The 22,974-nt window shown below is 30.5% G+C and overlaps 2 protein-coding genes across 3 annotated transcripts; one reads left to right on the top strand and one right to left on the bottom strand.

Annotated features, from left to right (window-relative positions):
* Positions 1 to 304: 304 nt before the first annotated feature.
* Positions 305 to 10,341, bottom strand: LOC100789422 (ubiquitin-conjugating enzyme E2-17 kDa). 2 transcript variants are annotated; one of them, XM_003547791.2, is made up of 5 exons: positions 10,331 to 10,341; positions 2,348 to 2,418; positions 1,309 to 1,436; positions 515 to 619; positions 305 to 448 (listed from the first exon to the last, which is right to left on the bottom strand). In XM_003547791.2, the coding sequence occupies exons 2-5, from the start codon at positions 2,415 to 2,417 to the stop codon at positions 305 to 307; spliced, it is 447 nt and encodes a 148-aa protein (XP_003547839.1). In that variant the 5' UTR covers position 2,418; positions 10,331 to 10,341. The 2 variants fall into 2 exon arrangements, with proteins under 2 accessions (XP_003547839.1, XP_003547840.1); XM_003547792.1 differs by lacking the exon at positions 10,331 to 10,341 and having other exon boundaries at positions 1,309 to 1,457; positions 2,348 to 2,417.
* A 6,792-nt stretch (positions 10,342 to 17,133) lies between these two features.
* LOC100819915 (uncharacterized) lies at positions 17,134 to 21,765 on the top strand. The gene is made up of 2 exons (XM_003548673.5): positions 17,134 to 17,791; positions 20,293 to 21,765. Exons 1-2 carry the CDS (start codon positions 17,217 to 17,219, stop codon positions 21,557 to 21,559), a joined length of 1,842 nt encoding a protein of 613 aa, XP_003548721.2. The 5' UTR covers positions 17,134 to 17,216; the 3' UTR covers positions 21,560 to 21,765.
* The last annotated feature ends 1,209 nt before the right edge of the window (positions 21,766 to 22,974 follow it).

Raw genomic sequence — 22,974 nt, 5'->3', positions numbered from 1 at the left:
TATAATGTGACAAAACTTCAAGTGTCACTGTAATTTGCTTTATAAAAAAATGTGAAATATAATATTGACAAAGATATTCATTTAAAATAAATATAAAGGAAACCGTACATTTAAATGCAAAATACTTGGCGAGTTCTATCCATAATCTTTATATAGAACAAACCTGTTTTTCCAATATTAAAGTTCAAAGTGGTTGGCATAAAGCAAAATACAATGTCATATTTGCTTAAATCAATTCAACACTATTTATTTACTACTATGGTAGATAATAATAAGAAAAGTATCCTGCGGTTAACTAGTGACTTTAGCCCATGGCATATTTCTCAGTCCATGACCGAGCAGTGGCCTCATACTTGGTTCTGTTAGTCTTATACATTTGAGCAATCTCGGGCACCAGAGGATCATCTGGGTTGGGGTCTGTTAGTAGAGAGCATATAGATAGAAGAACCTACACAATTTTAACATTTTAAGTATCCATTACAAGAAAATTAAATTAAATAAATTATTCTTTTACCTTGGATATTGTTAGAGCAGCGCTCCATTGCTCTTTGAGGATGTCAAGGCAGATACTTCCATTACTGTTGATGTTAGGATGGAAAACCTTTGTGCGGAATGAAACCTTAACAAAATAATAACGAATGTCATTCAAAGCATTCCCACAAGGTGTAATTATTATGAGCAAACTCCAATGCAGTTACTTATGTTGGTTAACGTTGGAGCAAATGAGTTCTTGCAGAAGTTGTTTATATATCCAACCACGTAAATGATAATTTTTTTTAGTAATTATCTCTACAAGCCTTGAATATTCTCAATTCACCAACAAGCCATTTGTATGCATAGGAATCTTAGGTTCAAGTTAAGAGATAAGTGATAATGATTCAAAACATTACCAACAATCGAAAAATAAAAATAAAACAAAATAGTCCACGAAAGAACCAACCAATGATTAGATAAGTAAATCACTAAATCATATATATAACATCATAAGTTCACAACAAATTTTCCAAGCAACTAAAGTTGAGAATGCATTGTGACTTGAAGGAGTTCCTCATTAATTTCAATACACCCATCAATCCTTTACCAAACATAAGCTTCGATTTACTAAATTTTCCTTTCGCATTGCCTTATGCAACAACTTAAAGTGAAATTTACAACACTTCAATGCAAAGTTCTAATAAAAGTATTCAATGAAGATATTGGTACCAAAAATATTATAGTTAACACAAAAGAAAGCTGCCCCATAAAGTGTGTGCGTAGATATAGGTAGACACATGCATAAGTTTGAATAAAGTAAGTCTTTTGATTTACCTTGGGTGGTTTGAAAGGATAATCAGGAGGAAAGTGAATTGACACAAGAAACACACCTCCAGCAAATGGGCTATTTGCAGGGCCCATAATTGTAGCTTGCCAATGGAACATGTCATTAGTCACTGGGCCTGAACATAAAAAATTCAATTCTTCATGCCCTCATTGAATAAAGAATAATCTAAAAGTTTTGACAGGTTTTAAGCAAACGTAGAAGCATTGGGGGTTCCTATCCTCATGAAATCATTTTATTATTTTTACCAAACAAATAAAATGAAAAAAAATCAACTACATAATTTGGGGTGCACGCAACCTCTAAATTTAAAAATTTTCTATTTTACTAGTAGTAGAAGTGTTAAGGACCCACACACTATATTGTTCATACATCTTCAATGAAATATTGTGATAGCTAGCAACAAACAAATTTTCCATAGCAGTTAAAAATTAAATTAATTCGTTCCACACAAACAGACCTACATATGCATACAACCCTAGGAGTGTGTAAACAACAATGTAATAATCATAAAAAACGTTTGTCAAACATTCAAAAGATAATATAAAAATAAAATTAAATCATGTAAAGTCCATCACAACACAATATCAACCAACATTGTGTTATCCAAGGGTTTAAATTGTTGTCGTAGTTTTCTTATGTTCCTTGATATTACTTTAAATTGTGAACAAATACAACCTCTACAATTTGCGGCCATCGTTATCACCCAAAAGCCTTGACCTTGTTACTGAAATTACAGCCCAGGACCCTTTTTTAAAACCTTGGTGCAGTCTGTGACCATGATTTCAACAACAAAGCAAGGTTTTTGGGCCCATTGCGACCATAGTGCTCATCTCGACAAAACCCCAACCAGACCATAACTGCAATTGCAATTTAAAACCTTGCTCTATACATTTTTTTAGAAACAACATTTTTCAAAAAAACTACATTTTGAATTGTACAACATTTGTGTAAATTTTTAATTGTATAATAATTGAAGACGAAGAAAAAAAAGGAGAGAGAGACCCAAAAAAGAACAAAGAAACATACCAGCACTACAGGACACAGGGGGGTCTTTCTGTAGGTCCTTCAATTCCGTGTTGATTCGTTTTAAGGCCATGTGATCAACGTTGTTCACATTCACAATTACATTTATGCACAAACACACTTATATATGCAACAACGTTCAAGTATCTATGCACATAGAGATATTATTATTATTAATATTTATCGGCATTAACATTTAAATAATTTCACGCTCTACATATTGTGTATATCATACATAGGACATGCTAATGATTAAAAAATTAATGAAAATTGATGATGAGATGCACATGATTTTTAATAAGAAGCAAAGAGGAGTGAGAGAGTTGTGTATATCATACATATGGCTTGCGAAGTATTGTGTAAAATTAACTTCAAGTTTGTGGAGCCGCTAGATCAAAATTTTAATTTTATAACAGCTGTTGATTTAATTTAATTATATAAATTTTACAGTAATCATCAAATTGAAATTTTAACTTCACAATAGCCATTAGATTGAAACATTTTGAAGGATTATGATTTTTTGAAACAATCATTTACTATTATAATAATAATTATTAACTTTATTATTATTATTTATCAAATAGAAATAGAAAAAATGAATTACATAAGAGATAAGGCAGTATTAACTTTAAATTTTTATAAAATAATTATTTAATATATGTATATTAATATACATTGATTTTTTAATTTTTTAAAATACTTTAATTTGATTTTTTGTTAAAAATAAAATTTATATATATATATATAATAAAACATTTTGAAGGATTATGAATTTTATAAAAATGATCTACTATTATAATTATTTTTATTAGTACTATTACTGTTTTTATCATCAAATAAAAATAGAAAAAAATAATTAAATAAGAAATACTGTAGTTTTACGTTTAAAATTATTTTTTAAAATAATTATTTACTTTTAGAAAATTTATTTTTAGAATAATTATTTAATTTTAAAAAATTAATAATTATTTAACATGCTTAATTTAATATATGTATATTAATAATTTATGCACTTATTTAAGATATTTTATATCTATATATCTATGCAAATTACCATTATATATATAATATTTAATCCTTTAAAATACTTTAATTTAATTTTCTTGCAAATAAAATTATTAAATTTTGAATAAATTGAATTAATATATATTTAATATGATTACTTTTAAAGGTAATAATTTATACTAACCGTCAAAACTTCAAAATAGAAAAGATATATTTTTATTTGTAAGTATTAAACAGTGGTATATTAAAAGCTTTTTTTGTTTCTTTTTTTTCTTCTTTGCAATGAATCAAGCACTCATATATAATCATTCCTTGTCAATACCGAATTAGATGCTAGAAGTATTATCAAATCATTTCACCAATTAATTCATTTTGTTGAGATCGTAAGCAAAAAATAATTCTTTCCATTCTTAAATTAAATATATCAATAATGTATAAAATTGATTTAAATTTTATAAATTTTTTATAACATTTTATAATTTAAATTTTATTGATAACATGCACTGACTCATTATTATCATAATGAAAACCATTATTCTCTCTTATATACTTTATATTCTTTCATGAAGTTTAAGATATTTTTTATCTTGTTACTTTTGTATATATAAGAAATGAAGGATGATCATACTAAGAAATTTAAAAAACATATGCATTAAACACTTGCAATAGATATGTAACATGTAAAATGAAAGTGGAGTCAAATGAAATTTGTTTATGTCACTATTTTAAAGATACAAAACGTTAACCACTCACACCTCATAGCTTCTTCTTTTTGCTTCATTTGACTAATCAAGTATTTAGTATTAATATCTATATGATAATCTCTTCATAATATTCTTGAGTATATCTACGTATAAACGCAAACAATCAAACATCAAGAAAATTAAGTTAAATTAATAATAAACACGATATCAAAATTTATGCTAACATTATCTTAATATTATTTTATTTGTTAATTGTCCCTATTTGTTGTCTTTCTATTTGCTCAATATTTTTTTTAATTAATATTTATCTCTCATTTTGTTACTGTAGTTTGATTTAAATAGAATGCCACTCAACATGTTTAATTTTACTTAACTTGCTTGCAACATTGGCACTTTATAATATAAGAGATAAAAATTCATCATAAAATGAATTTGACGAAGGATGTGAAGTGAGTATTGAGAACCAAATACTGCCTAATAACTAATTTCTATTTATTATTATTATTATTATTATTATTATTATTATTATATGTTCTCTCCACATAACTTTTTGCATTTTTTCTTTTTGTTTCTTATTTTATTATTATGTCTATTTATGTTTTGATAATTATCGTTTAATTATTTCATATATGTTTTTATTTTTGCTTTTCTGCTATATTATAAATAAATAATGTGTATATTTTTATCCTTTCTTATTTGTAGAAAAAAAATCAATAATTAATTTGACTTTTACTTTATATATTTTCAACTTATAATAATTCTTTTAACATAGCATGAAGAGTCCTTATTATTGATGATATTTAGAGTAGTAGTATAGTAGTAGTAGGTTCACGTAAATGTCTTTCGAAATTATTTTCTCCGTGTATAAGTGTAAAATTTTTAAAATTGACAATTATATTGATGCAACAACCTCACTGGTATTTTAAAGGAAAAAATATCTTAAATATTACACAATTTACGATGCTAATTATGTTTAATATATAAGTAATATACAAGTAAGATAATAATAAAATAAATATTACTCTTTATATTTATGATATGTACTGAATAATTATTATTCTTTAATATCTAAATTTATATGAAAAAAATCCTCCTGTCTTATAATTGATCATTATGAAAAATATATATTATTATTATTAAAAAAATTAGGTGTGATTGGGTGGCTACTAGGATTGAGGGGGCATTCGGCTGGGAACCCTACACCTTTTAACTCCAAATAAAGTTGGCATGGTTGGGTGCTTCTAGGGTCGAGGGGGTACTCGGTTAGGAACCGTACACCTTTTAACTAATAATAATATAGTCATGATTGGGTGCTTCCAAGACGAAGGGGTATTTGGCAGGGAACCTTACACCTTTTAACTCATAACAAATTATGCATGATTGGGTGCTTTTAGGACTCAGGGGTATTGGGTTGGGAACCCTAATCCTTCTCTTCCTTGTATCACTCTTGCCATCATCATCTTGCTCCTAGTAGATACCATAACCTAGGGATCGTAGGAAAATTTTCTTTGACTCCATGATGGGTGCCAAAATGTATGTATATGAGGGTACTGAGGTAATTTCTCCTTACTCTGATGTAGTGACTGCTCGTCCTCTCTATCGTGAACTCCTTCGTCTTCCGCAGTGGAGGAGAGATGCATGCAAAGGTACTCTGACTCTTAAGTCAGAACTCTCCCCAATATGGTAAATAAAAGTAATAAATACTAATGAATAGTGTCTCTTACGTCCCATGGCTAATGATTCTACTAACTTGAAGTTAGACTCCTAATGATGATCACAAGGTGATTTGTCTCCTCTTTACTTTAACCTTTGTCATAATCCTTTCCTACAAGGTTTAAGAGGGCTAGGCCTTTCTGGTGGGGTGTTCAGCCTAGGTTATCTAGGTGCTCAATATTAGTCGAATGGTACTTTTCAATGTCCTGATGTGCTTCTTGAGCTTCTCGCGAGAGGGTGCTTGGCTAAGGTCCTTATGATTTTTCTTATAAAATTGATATTTAAAGAATAAAAAAAATTAATATTTATATTATATTAAGATTAAAACTTACAATAAATATAACTTAGATTTAGACTTATAATTAATGAACAATTTAAATTTTAATAAAACAATTTTTTATAGAAATTCTAATATAATGCTACTTTTAGATATTGATAATTTTTTAAAATTATTAAAATTTAATTAAAAATATATAAAAGAGAATAGAGTGAAAGGGTTAGATAGTTAAAAAAAGTTCTAGTATACATATAAAGGCAAAAGAAATATAGTTTCAAATGTTTAAGAGATTAATTTTTTGGTTATTAGTTGCAGGAAAATGTGAAAAGTGTACTTAGATAAAAAAGAATATTAAAAATATTTAATTGAGAGAGTTAAAATAATAAAATTAGAAATAAATTTATGGGTCAATATTCATGTTATAAATTGTTTTTTCTCTAAAATTTTAATTATATAGATAATTTATAAATATACACACATATATAGTATTTTGCAAATATTAAAATTTTAGTGGAGGCAGATGCCCCCACGATAGTTAACATGGATCCGTCAATGACTATATGACTTTGTAACAACGATTAAAACCTAAATAAAAAAGCAAGAAAGATTTCTTAATGCACTATTGCAAAAGGTGCATACAACGACGGTTGTAAAGGATATTCAAAGACGATTTTGAATTGTCTTTGAAGCCAACATTGTTGAATGTTTTGACATTCGATGACGGTTTCATAAAAAACGATCTTAGAAGGTTATCTTTCTAAGACGGTTCGTAGTTAAAAATCGTCTTAGGGTAGCCTTCTAAGACGGTTCTTAGGTTACCTTTCTAAGATGATTATCTGAAGAACCGTCTTAGAAAGATACTTTTCTAAAACGGTTTTTAGCTACAAACCGTCTTAGAAAGATAACCCTCTAAGACAGTTTGTTAAAGAATCGTCTTAGATAGTCTTTTTAAAAAAAAAAAAATAAGATAATGAAAATATTATTATTAAATAATTATATATATTTATTAAAAATATTATTTTCTTTATATTTTTGTATACCAAGAAATTTTATATTTCATGCACAACAACATATAAAAATTTCAAGTTATTTTTAAATAAAAATTTATACGATACTACAGAGTAAGGGAAGCAAGAATGAATTTGTGCATTTAATAATCAACACAAGCACATGAGAGGTATATAAATAATTCACTAAATTTTTTAATAATCAGCACAAGCACATAAGAGGCATTTAATAATCAACTTCACAACCACAGTTTCTATCACTTCCTGATTAACCAAATTGTTTGAATTATAACTAGTGATTTTGTGTAAAATCTAAGTCCTAAAACAGTTGAAACACAATAAGTAATAAGTATATCCATCTCTACCAAAAATATAATAATGGCTGCACATGAGCTTTTACATTTAAGTGTGTCGATAGATACCTATTTCTAGCTGGATTACAATCAAGAAAACAACTAAACCCATTAATTTGTATATTTGAACTTGTATATATATAATGACTATACCTGCAAATGGCTCTTTACATGTGCAATGCTAAGACCTCTCACATTCATCAACTGGAGAACCAACTTGGGCGTTGCTCCTGTACCAAATTAAATATTATCAATGAAACGTAATTAAGGCTCCAAAGAAAAATGATTTATGAATACCATAAATCTATTTGGTACTTGGTAGGAGAAATAGATAGTGATAAAAAAGAGAAAATGCAGTAAATAGATAGGTATAATAATAGTTACACAAGTTTTGTAGATAAATGCATGCACTATAATTTGTCAACCTGTAATTGTTTGTGCAAATCCCAGGATTGAAGGTATAATAATAATTGCCTGCTGATACTACCAAATGATATTTATGAGTAAAATCACACTGATAACCCGTGGAATAATGTTATTTACTTGATTAGATACTTCAAAGTTAATCACACTGATGCTACCTGTAGTACATACTTTTAACATATTTTGAACCATGGTTTGTCTAAAACGGAAATAGACAACAAATCCTACTGAATTTTACCTACCTAGACGGAAAATCCTTTTGGCCTACATCTCTTCGTGATAATCTTTACTATTAATGTCATTAATTGACCTCTGTTACTGACAACTATTTAGTTTTTATTTTATAAAAATATTATTAATTAGGTTGCAGCCATATGGTAACATATCAATTTTTTCAAGGCATATACTGACCAACTTTTATAACTTTAAGCTCTTGTCTTCAAACATAAATCTCTTAAATTAATTTAAGAGATTTGTATTTCTTTATGTTAATAGGGAATCCTAAGATTCAATTAATTGCTAATATAATTTTAATATGAAAGATAAGGAGCCCCTTTGTATATCAGATAAATGCATAACATTAGCCATGGAAGATAAGAGTCATGTATACCCCAAAAATGGCATAGTTAACGATCAAATAACAAATCAACATCACAAGCGGCATACCTCATTTGCCACGTTTGAAAGGGCTCGATATAGCCCAACCCACACTGGTATTGTTGCAAGTGTAGGCAGGCATCCTAAAAAAAAAAACATATTAACAAAAGAATTACCAACTTCATGTTTAAAAAACCAGATAATGCTTATAGTTCCATAGATTAGCCAAAAAAACATTAGGAGAAAAATTATGGAAATAACTTAGAAAACAACAAGACTTGTGATATGAAAGCTTTGCAAGGCATCATCCTCAAAGCCAAACGAAATATCAATAAATAATTTGCAATAAAGCCAATAATGAAATGAATACCTGCTAAAGGATTAATGTTGGCTAGTTTATACAACCAAGAAGTTTCAAGTTGAATTCTCTCCTGCAAGAAGACAATATATAAATCTTCATATTTGAACTATTTTATAGAATTCCATTGGTTAGAGGTTACAGAGCCATGCTTTTACCGTTAAAGTTTCCAAGCAATATCTAAAAATTTACCCAATGGTAGTTCCTACAGTAGTTTATAACTTATAGAATTCCATTGGTTAGAGGTCACAATGCATAAACATCACACCTCTTATTGGTTTTTCCTATTAGATTCACAATAGTCACGCAACACACAAATTTAAGGGATAGAATTCATCACATGCATATTTCACAAAAAAATCTATCTAACTTCAATTCTATTATAATCTACCAAATAAAAGTATTTAAACCCCTTTTTTCCCCATGTCAGATTTAAATTAAGTCTCATAAAATTTATTCCACAATACTCAAGCTTACATAACATATCAAAGCCAAATAACATGCTCTTTAAGTAATTTTACTAATGGCTCAAGTCCGGGTTTTCCAATCTTGTGAGATTAGTTGAAATCTCTCAACAACACCAATTAAACATCATATTACAAAATTACACATACAAATATAATCTAAAATCCCAAATTTTATTTTTATCCTATTACGAGTCAAATGTTGATTCGACGACATCAAACCCGGAAGCATGCACTCTAGTTTCCATGTACCTACTTATATATATTATTCCTATTTATTCTTTAGGTGAAGATCTCAAAATGCCCTTCAATAGATATCTAGCCTAGCTACACAGCATGTGCCCTTGACTCGTTAGTTAATTATATAAGTTAAACTATATCCATATATAAAGGCTACATAGCCTACAAGAGAATAGGGAATAATTTTAAATTTAGTGTTAATTTTTTATGTTTTAAAGATAATAATTAAATATAGAATTTAACATGGCCAGAATCAGTCAATTGCTTTACTATATAAGAATTCTTAATAGAAAATTACAGAGACATATTTTAAATTCCTTTTCTTGTAGCTCCTCTAATTAACTTGATATTTTTCTTACAAATACAAAATAAATATTACATGAGCTTGATTTATTAAACTGCCCTAGAACCTCACAAAAGCAAAGATGCAAAATTCCAATGAAGCACGACATAAGCAAAACAAGCTTTTTATGAGCCAGAAGGTGCAATCTTGGCACTCATTTGATGTTGAAGAGGAGAACTTACAATTAAGCCAAGATTTCTGGTCTGGTCGGTAGTTTTGAGAGGATCATCAGGATCTGCAGCACAGGGGACAAATAAAATCTTGTTTCAAACAACAGAAATGAAATTGTAGATAATTTTTAAGAATAAGTTAATATGTTAATTTTTTGTGGTGGAGTTTATAAACAAGCATAATGCTGATAGTAAGAAAAAATTTAAATATCATAGGATCTTCCACTCCAATGCTTATGTTAATTGGTACTAAAAGTTCAGTGCTAAATCTGCACTTGGGGCGTATTAAGGTAAACAACTTGTTAAGCATTTATTCACTAAACTCTTATCAAATGAGAATTCTCATAGGCTTGGTTACAGAGCTTAATGAAATAAGCTAAAAAAAAGCTTATTTTGATAAGGTTCATAGTTATGCTTATTGAATAAACTACAAATACAAAATGTTAGGAATTTTATAATTTCTAATTAATTAATACGTGCTACGTATTATATTAGTTATTTACATTTAAATGGGTTCAATATAAAGTGATCTATTTAAGTGAGCCCATTAGACTGCCAACAGAAAATTGATATGGGCTTAATGAGCGAAAACTAGTTTGACCCATTAGGGGATAATGGAAACCCTAATAGGTTTAAAACATAAGGCATGGTTATGGTCCCCAATACACCAAATCAATAAACAGTTTCTCCTCTCCTCATCTGAAGAGAAAACGAAGGTCCCATAAGGAAGAAGGTGATTTGGTTGAGGAAGGTCATTAAACCAATTGTTCATGACCACTGTCAGATTCCGCTGCGGGTTGATCAAGCTTTTTATGGATCCAGGTATTCCTTAAAACCTTTTGATAATCTGACTTAATGTGTTTTGGTACTCATTTGATATTTTATAAGGTTTATTGAAAAATAACCAACAAGTGGTATCAGAGCCACCATTACTGTTAGATTATTGGGATTTAAAGCTTTGCTTGATATGTATTATATCTGGATTCTTTTAGTTATACGAGCCCTAATTTTATTTTGGGGAGAAACTATTTTGATCAATAAAATTGTAAAACCCCTAAATTTATGTGTTATGGCCATAAAGTTTTTCTCCTCTTTAGAATTAATAAAAGGCCTCTGCATTTGATTTATGGGGTTGTACAATTTTTTTGTGTGTCACATTTGCTGGCATATTATTCTATTTGGGATAAAGGTTCTATGTATCTGGTGTTGGCATTTAGTATGCGACACAATTTCATAAATATATATATATATATATATATATATATATATATATATATATATATATATATTGTTTATATGAATAAGTAATAAGACAATGGTCTTTTGTCTTATATGAATAATTTATTATTTTTTTGTCAATTTTTTTTTCATGAAACAATGATAAGCTGATAATTTATGTTATTCATGTGGTCAGTATAAATTTGTGATAGTACCGTGATATGTTTGTTTCGGGTGCGTAATTAGTTTACCATGATGTAGTTTTTCAAACATTTACTGCTATACAATTGGGTGCAAATTTAACCATTACAGATTCTTTCCATTTATTTGCGTGTCCTGTAATTTTAATTAAATTGATTGAACCATTATGTTTTCAAAGTAACCTCTATTGCATAAATTAATTTAATTAAATTGCATGGATGTTAGTATGAAATTATTTATGCGAATTGTGATCGGCCCAAAGGAAGACACAATTTGGCCAAATAATAACATACATGCGATGATAAATATGTGACAATTATAAAGTTTTTTTTTTGTGAATAATAGTCGGTACCAAGAAAGGCTATTATTTGACAAAACTAATTGTCAATATTTGATCATTGCGTTGAGAGTACCAATTACAAATTAATTTCTCTGTCCAAAGACTAGAATTAATGTTGTGTTGGATATCTTGTGATGGATCTGTTATGGGAAATTTTTGCATGTCTTGTTATATATATACTTTATAGAATTTCAAAAATACATATTTGTATAGAACATATAGAAACTCATTCCATGCTAGCTGATCCACTTACTAAAGGTATGACACTAAAGTTTTTTCACGAGCACACTGCTCATATGGGTATAATTCCTGATAGTACCTTAGTTTAGTGGGAGTCTTACTCATGTTTTATATCTTACGGTTTACAAACACTTTGTTATTTGGATTTTCTGTAGAAATATAGTTGATGTTTATCATTTTATTTTGAGTACGTTCATTTTGTGTGCAATGTTTGTATTGCATTTTGGATTGATCTCTATAAAGAATAAAGTTTGGACTAGTTGGAAATAGACATGATTAAGATCACATTGTATGTAATTTCCATGTCGCTTATCCATATTTAATCTATGTCATCGAGTATGAGTAACAGTGGTGATCATTGTGGCTTAGTCAAGCTAAATTGTGATGAAAACTGCAATGGTTTCCTGTTGCTATATGAAATGGACCAGATTGTATAAAAGGAGTCTAAAAGTAAATAACATACGGTTGCACGCCTAAAGAATTTTGTGATATAAATATCTAAGGTTAATATGAAGCCCAAGTGGGAGATTGTTAGGAATTTTATAAATCCTAATTAATTAATATGGGCTACGTATTATATTATAACATTTATATTATTTATTTACATTTAAATGGGTTCAATATAAAGTGATCTATTTAAGTGAGTCCATTAGACTGCCAATAGGAAATTGATATGGGCTTCATGAGCGAAAACCAGTTTGTCCCATTAGGGGATAATGGGAACCCTAATAGGTTTAAAATATAAGGCATGGTTATGGTCCCCAATACACCAAATCAATAAACAATTTCCCCTCTCCCCATCTGAAGAGAAAACGAAGGTCCCATAAGAAAGAAAGTGATTTGGTTGAGAAAGGTCATTAAATCAATTGTTCGTGACCACTGTCAGATTCCACTGCGTGTTGATGCAGCTCTCTATGGATCCAGGTATTCCTTAAACCTCTTGATAGTCTGACGTAATGTGTTTTGGTGCTCATTTGGTATTTTATAAGGTTTATTGAAAAATAACCAACACAAAAGGCATATAGATAGATAATAAGCTACTTTCATAAGCTTAAACAAGCCCTTCAGAACGCTCCCTTAATCATAGAAGAAGTGGGAATGATGATAAAAATGGCATTATTTAGCTCTTTAGTCGTTACTCATTCAATCTTTCACTCTCAGTCAGTACAAGTCCCTTTATGTACTTTTTTTAAATAATTTGCTAAATACCCAAAATTCGCTGAAAAGGCTAGAAAAGTATCATTATGAAGTCACAAACATATTACAAAGCAACAGATACAGTTACTGCAGTACATATACCATTCAAATGATAAACAGAAAACAAGATCTTTGTGTTATTTAGTTACCTTTTAAAAAATCTACAACTTCATCTAGGATAAGGTTAAGCAACTGATCATACCCTTTCAGAGTCCCTGTCACTACAATCCAACAAAACAAAATATAATAAAAAAACATACATGTAGAAGAGTTTATTTGCATTTTAATTATGCAAGCTAACTCCCAATCGAGTACTTGCAATTCAAAACGAAACGAATTTCATATTTCCTCCATCATAATAAACAATCAATAAATAAATCATTATCCACTTTTAAAAAAAATCACAAAAGAAGGGAATTGGGTAACCTAACCTTGTCTTCCACTAGTAAGCTTAACTTGAACGCCTTTGTCCCCAAACTTTGCAAGGTCCAAAACCATTTCTTTTCTGCCCGATTGTGTCAATTATAAAATGCAAAAAAAAAAAAAAAATAGCAGACCAAAAAGAGCATTCAAAACAAAAATGTAAATGAAAAATGGGGCAAAACCCTAAAAGAAGACAAAGAGATGAAATAGTTTTTTGACATTGAAGATGCGATTGGGGTTCGTTGAAACCTACCATGCTTGATTGACGTAGTGAAGGGCTTCCTTTAGTGTTGCTTTGTGTCAGTGCGACAATGAAGAGAGAAGTACTGAAACAAAAGTGATAATATACTGTGTATTTGAATATACAGAGAGATGCCTTGGAAGAAGAGAGGAGTGAAGAAGAGGTAATGAGGAAGAATTGGAATAAAGAGAGCGATGAGAATTTAGGGTTTTCATTTCCAAAACTAAGGAAGAATGATTAAAATAAGGCTAGGACCGAGAGAGGCGGTTCACATTACCTCTCGCATTCTACGTCGGTCCTACAATAACCAATGTCGTATTGTGTTTTGAAAGATGGGTTTATTAAACCGTCTTTAAAATTTTCCAATTATTTACAAAAATATCACTGATTTACTTACAATATCGGTTTTTATACAATCATCGTAAAACCTGCATCGTAAAATGTCATTTTTGTAGTAGTGATGACTTTGTGAAATTTTAAGGATTGAAACTAAAATTGAAGCAATAATAGTAAAACAACAATGGAAAAAGAAAAACCTGAAACATGAAGCAACACCCACAGTAACATTGACGCAATAAACTTGAAGCTCTGGTTGAGTAGTTCAAGCCGAAAAAGTGTTATTGCAAAGAGAAACTATAAGTGACTGAACCAAAATGAGACCATTTTACCTAGGGCACGAAAAAAAATGAGATTGTCAAGTGAAGATAATGACATTATTGCAGAGCAGGATGAATGAAGGAAGCTTAGGGTTGACCGAAAAAATAACAAAGCGCAGATTGATTGAGTGAAGCGTAGATGTTCTTTCTATGCTTTAATCACAACATGTCAAAAGTGAGGGTTTAGGGTCTAATGCAAAGAAAGTCTTAGAAACGTAAGGAGAGTAATAGATTAAGAGTGTGTTGGTAGAGCTGAATGAAAAGGGACGAAAGTGTGAGAGATGAAAAGAGATGGAAGTGGGGTTTTGGGTATAGATGAGAGAGAGAGAGTTGAAAAGAGATGAAAGTTTTGAATTAAAGTGTTAGGTGGGTAATAAAAGAAAAAAATTAAACAATTATGCATTTCCAATTTTAACACTTGAACACAGCTTGCGGAAGAAAAGGTGTGACTAGTTTAATGGAAGTGTACAACAGAAAAAAATAATTAAAACCAGCTGCAAAAGAAAAAATTTAAAAGGGGTCTGCCAATAGTAAAAGATAAAAAAAAAAAACGTTTCTCTTCTGAAACCTTTGGCACTTTCTTTTCAATCTTGTGCCACACAACTCCCTTCTCCTCCTTCACCCGACCAACACCCATGGCACCCACCACATCAACCTGTCACACTACCACCCAAATCCACCATTTAACTGTTAAGTGTCAAATTTACGTACTTTTAGGGTACTTTTTAAGTTTGTTTGCTCTTTCATTGATTTAGAGAGTTCTTTTGCCTCAAAATGCTTTGTTTTCACTATTTTATGAATTCTAGTAAAGTATTTTGATTTCTTGGCTAATTTGCACAGTAATTTATCCTTTTCTTTCTGTAAAAAAAAGGTTTGAAACGGAAGAATGTGTCTTGGAGAGTAAGTTTGGAGTACTAAAGCTCCAAAATGATCATCTTGGACAACAACAAAATTTGGAAGAATAGAAACCACATTTTGACAAAGCTAGAATCCATGGATGAGTGAGTCTGCACTCAAAATAGAAATGTTGTCTTTTGTATTTTTAGGCATGACCCACAAATATATTTAGATTCTCTTTCTCTTCTGAGAGAATGATGTAATAGTTTGCAACTTTTGTACTATTCTATTGAGGGAAAAAGCTCTCAAGTGTTCATGTGTTCTTCATTTATTTCCTCCCTTCCATGTGTAATTTCAAGTTCCTCACCTCCATGAGTGGATGATTTCCTTTGTTGTAAGGGGTAGATGTACCATGTTTAAACTCTCAAGTATCTTTTGATATGAATGAATATAGATTTTGCATATTTATGATTTTATGTTAGCATTTTGTGTCTTTTCTTAATACTTATTGTGGATTGACTAACCATGGCACTATTTTGGGATGTAAATGATATTGGAAAACACTTTTATTATCTTAAACAAAATAAAATATCCATGAGGCTTAGTGCCTAGGAATAGGACTGAATTTCTTGGTTATCTTTTGGTCACAAAGTTTAAAACTAGTGTCTTCATTAAATTTTTTTAGAGATCTTTGCTTAGGGAATGTATCTCTAAGACTCTTTTTACCTATGAAATTTGGATGAAAACTTTTATTGACTGATTTTAACATGAGAGCATGATCATGAATGAAATATAAGTGTGAAGGTATGGTGAAATCTACCTGTGCAACGTTTCTAACATTTGTTTTCATCTTGCAACTCTGTTTTCTTTTTTAAAACCGCATAAAAACATATACTTTGTTGTTTTATTACTTGATTTGTTTGTCACTTCACAAAACCAAAGTTCATGTTTTTATTACTTTCTTGTGTTGTTTCTTTATGCCTAAGTTAATATCCACGTTACATTACTTATATTACAGAGTCTTGAAAAAATGATATCTAAATTTATCTATTGTATTACTTGTTCAACCGGCACTCTTGCCAAAATATCCCAACAATAACCTACCACACCACCATCTCCTCCCAAAACCAAACACCACGACCCATACACATCCTTCACTACGACATCCATATATGCGACCCATATAAACCCACCATCCACCTACAGCATGTCACCACCACCTGAAGGGCAGTGGAAACAAAACTCTTGCTTCACTTTAATTTACTATGGATTTCACCTTCTTTCACCTCATTTTTTTAGCTAAAAGATAAAAAACCGGGGCCCAATCAAAGCTAGTGAAATCATTTTACTGCATTTCATCGATGAAAGTATTTCACCACTCATCTTTTAGTAAAACTAAAATTGAACATTGACAATACATAAAAAAATCTGATATTCATACAATTAAGACTTCAGCTAGGGATAAAAATCGCACAATAACAATACTTAAAGGACTCAAACAGTACTATTAAGCTAAACATATTGGAGCCTAATAATTAACGATTACGACTCCCAACTAAAAATGTGAGATAGAGCATTTCTCTTGTTATGTTTTTTAATCATTATTTCTCTTGTTATCTAATTATATTTTAATATAATATTTTGTTTTTGTTTTTATGATAGGGCTAAAGTGATAAAAGAGACTTCCTAGTTCCACCTAAACTAATTGTCGGATCTATATACAAGAAAATTTCAGTATGCATGCAAATTAATTGTTTAAACTGTGATGTAACTGGAATTCCACGCAATTCATCAGTTTCCAACTCGATTGAGCATCAAGAGTCGGCCATCTCCTAGTGGCTCAACAGTACTTCTCTTTTGTATAAATGCCACAACAAACAAAAAGAAGAATATCAAGAGAATACAAAGGTCAAAAGAATTATTCCAATATATATACCATCACTCAACAAGCCGCGTTTTCACCCTCGAAAGTTTCGTTAACCAGCTGTGTTTCACTGTTTACACCCAACACTTTCTATGTGACCATTCTTAAGACACCCTCCTCCATTGCTTTATCTCAATTATCTCACACTTCTTTGTTTAGTGTTCTTTCCTCAATAATGAAGGAAGTGAGTGCTGAAGGTGGAGGTGGTCTAGGGCAAGCATCATCATCAGTTCCTGCCCCCCAAAATGGGAACAGCATGCAACCCAGTTCCATGAAAATTTCCAAAAGTGGAGAGGTGTATAGTTATGATTATGAAGAAACAGGAGATGAGCCTTCAAGATTTGAGGTTTGGGGTTGGTATCTCTATGAGTTCTGCTCCTACTTTGTTCAAACTGTTCTCATCCCTGTGGTGCTTCCTCTCATGATTAGTCAGTTACAGAACCTCCCAATGGACCCTGTTCGGGTCTGGTTCAAGAGCCACCAAGGCAGGGCCTGTGCAGCAAAGGAGATTAACCTGTGAGTACATACATGATTTAAATTTATTATGAGAACTATTTTTCAAAACAAGATTTTCATTATTCACAGATTGAATCACATGTTGTAGACAATTTTTTACGTATGATAGAAAAGTTACAAAAGTAGTATAGATTAATCATAGAAAGAATGGAAAAATCTAATTCATCCTCCGTTTGGAAAAGGACTTAATATACGAAGGAAATTAAGAAGAGTAATTGTCTCACTTAAATATTTTTTTCTTTCTAAATTTAAATGGAAAAAGTGCGATGGAAGGGTTAATTATATGAATATAAAGATACAAAAAATTCTTTTTTTTCTTTCTCTTTCATTTTTTTCCTTCAACTTTTCTTTCTAAATCAAATATGCACTCTAAATCTTGACCTATCTTGAGCTTTATTTCTCATTAGTTCACATAGATTGAAAAATTAAACTATTTTAAACAAAAGTTAAGTAAATATATATATATATATATATATATATATATATATATATATATATATATATATATATATATATATATATATATATATATATATTACGGTATTTGTATAAGTGTTGCACGAATTCGTAAATTTTTTTAGCATTTTTCATAATTTTTTGTAGCTTGAGAAACTTTAACTTGTTTGTTATTGGTAAAATACTTTGGAGGGCAACATGGTTTCTGTGTATCTTTCCGCTGCAGTGATGTTACTTTTTATTGAAATTCTTTCGGAGTTGGTGTGGCCATTTGAAAGTTGGTAGAAAAAGGTTTAGTTTCTTCTAAAATGGACAACGTGACAAACAAGGAACAGGCTTTCATCATATCTAGTCCTCAATATAATAATGTATAACTGCTTGTTGGTGATGACATGGTGATGATCGATGCTGTCTGCTTCCACACTTCATCGTTTCTTCTACTCTACAACAGTTAATTAGGATTCGACTTCACTTAGATCACACACTTCATATAGACTATATTTTGGGTATTATTAACTATTTCTACTTACGAAAAGAAAGAAAAGAGTGTTACTAAGGACGAGTGCTATGAGCCCAAGAGTGAGGATTATTAAATATATTTTGTAAAATATTTTTAAACATTATAAACATATATATTAGTAAATTTTGTATATATAATAAATGTTTTTAATAAAAAAATTACTCTTTTTTTAACCAATGTACTTAAAAACACATGTTTTTAATATTTAAAACAAGTTATATGTTTTGACCTAACTCAAAATAAAAAAAATGTATATGACAAAACTAAACAAAAAATTATAACTCATCTGTTATAGATGTGCTTGGTAAAAGAAGATAGAATAAAATAACTATATATGTTCTCTTCTTTGATAGCATATAAGAACTTTGTCTGATCAATGACCTAAAGTAAGCTTTCTATTTTAATTTTTAAAATATACATTATTCACATATATAAAAACAAAAATTAGTCAATTTTTGATTATTGGAATTGTATTTTTATTATTGTTTAAGGAAATTGTACTTTTGCATAATTTTTTTATAAAAAAAAATCTATTTTCATTCTATTGTATATATTTTTACAAGGGGTGATCGATATGACATTTATTTTATTTTATTGCAATGTTTTGCATAATTCAAGTCTATGATTCATATATATCTAAAAACATCATTCATATGATATAATTTATATTATAACATTTTACCAAAAAAGCCTTTTTGGTACAAGAATTCACACGTCTAAAAAGTTCTTTATATAGAAATCAAATCAATCACATTATGAAAACAAGAAATTAATTGTAAACACTTAGCTCGATCAGTTGGGTTTTGTAATTAAATTATAAATGTTAATCTTTAATTGGGTGCACTATATTTTGTCACTAATCCCAGAAGAATTAGTTAATGTAAATATAGGTATATTTATCTTTCAGAAATATAATTAGTCGAGACTTCCATTCTTGATGACACTTAATTAAAAAATATATATAAAGAGAGAGAAACGTAGGAATGATAAATTATATAATAAAAAATGATAAATTAAAAAAATATGAATAAAATATTTAAAATACAAAGAAATGTCCACTAATTATTACTCTTAATCTTTAGATAAAATATATGCAGAACATATATTATAAATATTTATTTAATATCTCTTATTTCTTTTTATCTCTAAGTTCTTATTATATTATATCACTTATTATATTTATATTTATTTTTCTTCTCTTCCTTCTTACCTCAAGCTGTAATGTGTATAATATATTTATCCAAATTTTTAATATAAATATTTTTTATTAAAAACGTTGAAATTTTAATTTTAATTAAAACAATACTAAGTATACATAAAGAATTCCATATAATAGGAATGTTAACATTGTTATATGATAGGAAAATTTCATATATATAATTCTTGCATATAACAATGTTAATATTCTTATAACTTCTTTCTCTTTTATTTCTTTATCTCTTCAGGTGTTAATTAAATAGCACATGAGTGTCCATTAACCATCTTTCTTAACATCTATATGCAATTATATGGATCAATATTGCAGGTACAGCACACTGACAAACCGCACCATAACAATCAGTGGTTCAACCTTCTCCTCTTTGGAGTGGACATCAATTGCATGGGGTGGAGGTCTAACCCTAGCTGCTCCAATTCTCGCCTTCATTTCCTTCCACATCAATGGCCACTTCCAAACACTCATCACAGCAATAGCCACAGGCGTTGGAGTCTTCTTCTGCCTCCCAGTGGGCCTCTTCAAAACCACCAAGATCTTCATTCCCTACATTGCAGCCATTGTTGCTGCCATCACAGTGGCAAGTGCAACCCACACACACCACTTAGGCCTCATGGCCCGTGCCTGTTTAGGACCAGGACAAACCCTAAAGAAACTAACCCTATTTTCCACAAAGCAAGGAGTCTCTAGTTGGCTCTCTCTTTATGCCACTGTTGCTGGTTGCTTGGGTGCAGCCATTGTCTCATCATTCACTTACCACATGCTTAGGGACCCCAAAGACAGTGAACATCAGTTCATAAGCCTGTGGATTGTCTCAATATTTTGTGGCTTAGTGTGGCTAGTGGGAGCTTTACATGCCTTCACAGCTGAAAACAGAACCAGTTCTTCTGTTCCCAACGTTTTGTCCTCAAGGTTCAACCTTTTCTCTGTTTTCAAATACCCATATGCAATTGGAGGCTTGGTGGCTATTCTCCTCTCCTCATTTGCCACAATGAGCATTTTCACTGGTGGGGTGCTTTACATAGTGGGCCAACTCTGCATTAAGCCAGTGCACTTGCTTTATTTCTGGCTAACCTATTTCCTCTTCCCACTGGCTTCTCTACCACTTCTCCAACCACTGCAGCACCTAATCAAGGCCAATGCTGTGAAAATGAAGATACTAGGGTTCTTCTTGTCACTTATAAGTTCAGGGTTTGGGTTCTACTTCTGGAACAATCATTGGAAGTGGGGGCACTTGCTGGTGTTTGGGGCCATTCAGGGCACAGCAAGTGGGTTGGTGCACACTTTTGGAAGGGTGTTGGTGTTGGATAGTGCTCCATCCGGTGAAGAGGGTGCTTTTTCTGTTTGGTATAGTTGGCTGAGAGGTGTTGGCTTGTGTGGAGGGTTCACAGTGGGTTCAGTGGTGCCAGGGAAAGTGAAGACTTCTTTTGGAGCTGCGTTTTGCAGTGCCATTGTTGGAATTGTTGTTCTGCTTTTTGGAAAGGAGAATGACTTTGGTGGCGCTGTCAGAGAGGGTCATGAAACACGTTCCCGTGACCACCCTGGTGCCTTAAATTCCAAGGAATCTTTCAGCGTCTGAAAGTCTGAGAAATAATAAGCCAATTAACATGGCGTATTTTGTATGCATGATTTTAGGCCTCCCTTGCAAATCCATGCAAGGGTGGTGTAATAGGATTCATTTCGTGATTGGTTTTGGGTGTATTATTTGGGTTAACCCCGTGTGGAAAAAATGCATCCTTGCATAAAAAGTCTTCAAAAAATTCTTGACTATTCAAATCGTTCACCCCTTAACTTTGTTCTTAGTTATTTGCTTAACTATTTTATTAGGATAACAATATTTATACATAAAAATTGTACAAATTTTACAATTTAAGAGAAAGATAAGAGAGATATATGTTATAAAATGAATGATATGGAGGGGAAAAATAAATTATAGAAAATATTATAAATGTATCATTACCTATTTTATTGGACTATCATATTTAAATTATATTAATTGGAAGTGTATATATATCAGCCACGTAAATTACTTCCAACATGTCTAAAAGTGAGGATGCGGGTTCAATTTTATTTACTCGTGCAACTCACAATTTGTCCTAAAATCATATATGTTCAACTTCCGAAAAAAGAAGTGATTAGCGTTTGGTTATGTTTACTTATTTGAAATAGAATTAAATACTTTTATGTCCCTTAAGTTTGGATTAATTTTTTTTTTCCTAAATTTAAAAGCAATCACCTTAGTTTTCCTAATTTAGAAATAACTCATTTTTAGTTCATAAAGTTGACAATATTAAAAGTATCCATGATATGACTAGTAGTTTTTTTATTCGTGACAGTTTAAGTAGGCATATATGGTAGGAAGAAGTTATGAGTTTGTTAAGAATCTTGGGTTGGAAATCTTACGCATTTGAGGTGATTTTTAGATTTGAGTTTTAAAATTTTTAAAAATAATAACCAGTTTTTAGTTTTAATTTTAAAAAAATTTTAAATCAGGTTTTAAAATATGATTAATTTAAAAATATATTTATTTTGAAAGTTTCATATTATATTAAAATTAATTTAATAGTATTTTTGTGTGGGGATGACGACAATGACAATGGTTGCACGGTAGTGGTAGTAGCAATGATGATGATGTCGGTGACAATGATGGTAATGATAGTGGTGTTGGTGGTGGTGTCATTGACAAAGGTGGTTGTAGTGATGGTGTTGGTATAATAATATTGGTGATGTTGGTGACGATGGTGGTGACAATGATGGTGGCGATAACAATGGTGACGACGACATTAGTAGTGGTTGTAGAAGCAATGCTGGTGGTGGTGATGACAGCGATAGGTAGTATTGGTGGTGGTGGTAGGGTGGTGGCAATGTTGGTGGTAGTGGTAGTAATGTCGGTGACGGTGATGATGGTGGTGGTGGGTGCAATAAAGGTGGTAGTGGTAGCAATGAGGATGACAAAGATAGTGACGGCAATGGTGGTAGTAGTAATGTTGGTGA

The sequence above is a fragment of the Glycine max genome, chromosome 16, assembly GCF_000004515.6.
Source record: "Glycine max cultivar Williams 82 chromosome 16, Glycine_max_v4.0, whole genome shotgun sequence".
Lineage (NCBI taxonomy): Eukaryota > Viridiplantae > Streptophyta > Magnoliopsida > Fabales > Fabaceae > Glycine > Glycine max.
The sequence above is the reverse complement of the archived record's forward strand: the minus strand, read 5'-3'. Positions and strand labels throughout refer to the sequence as shown.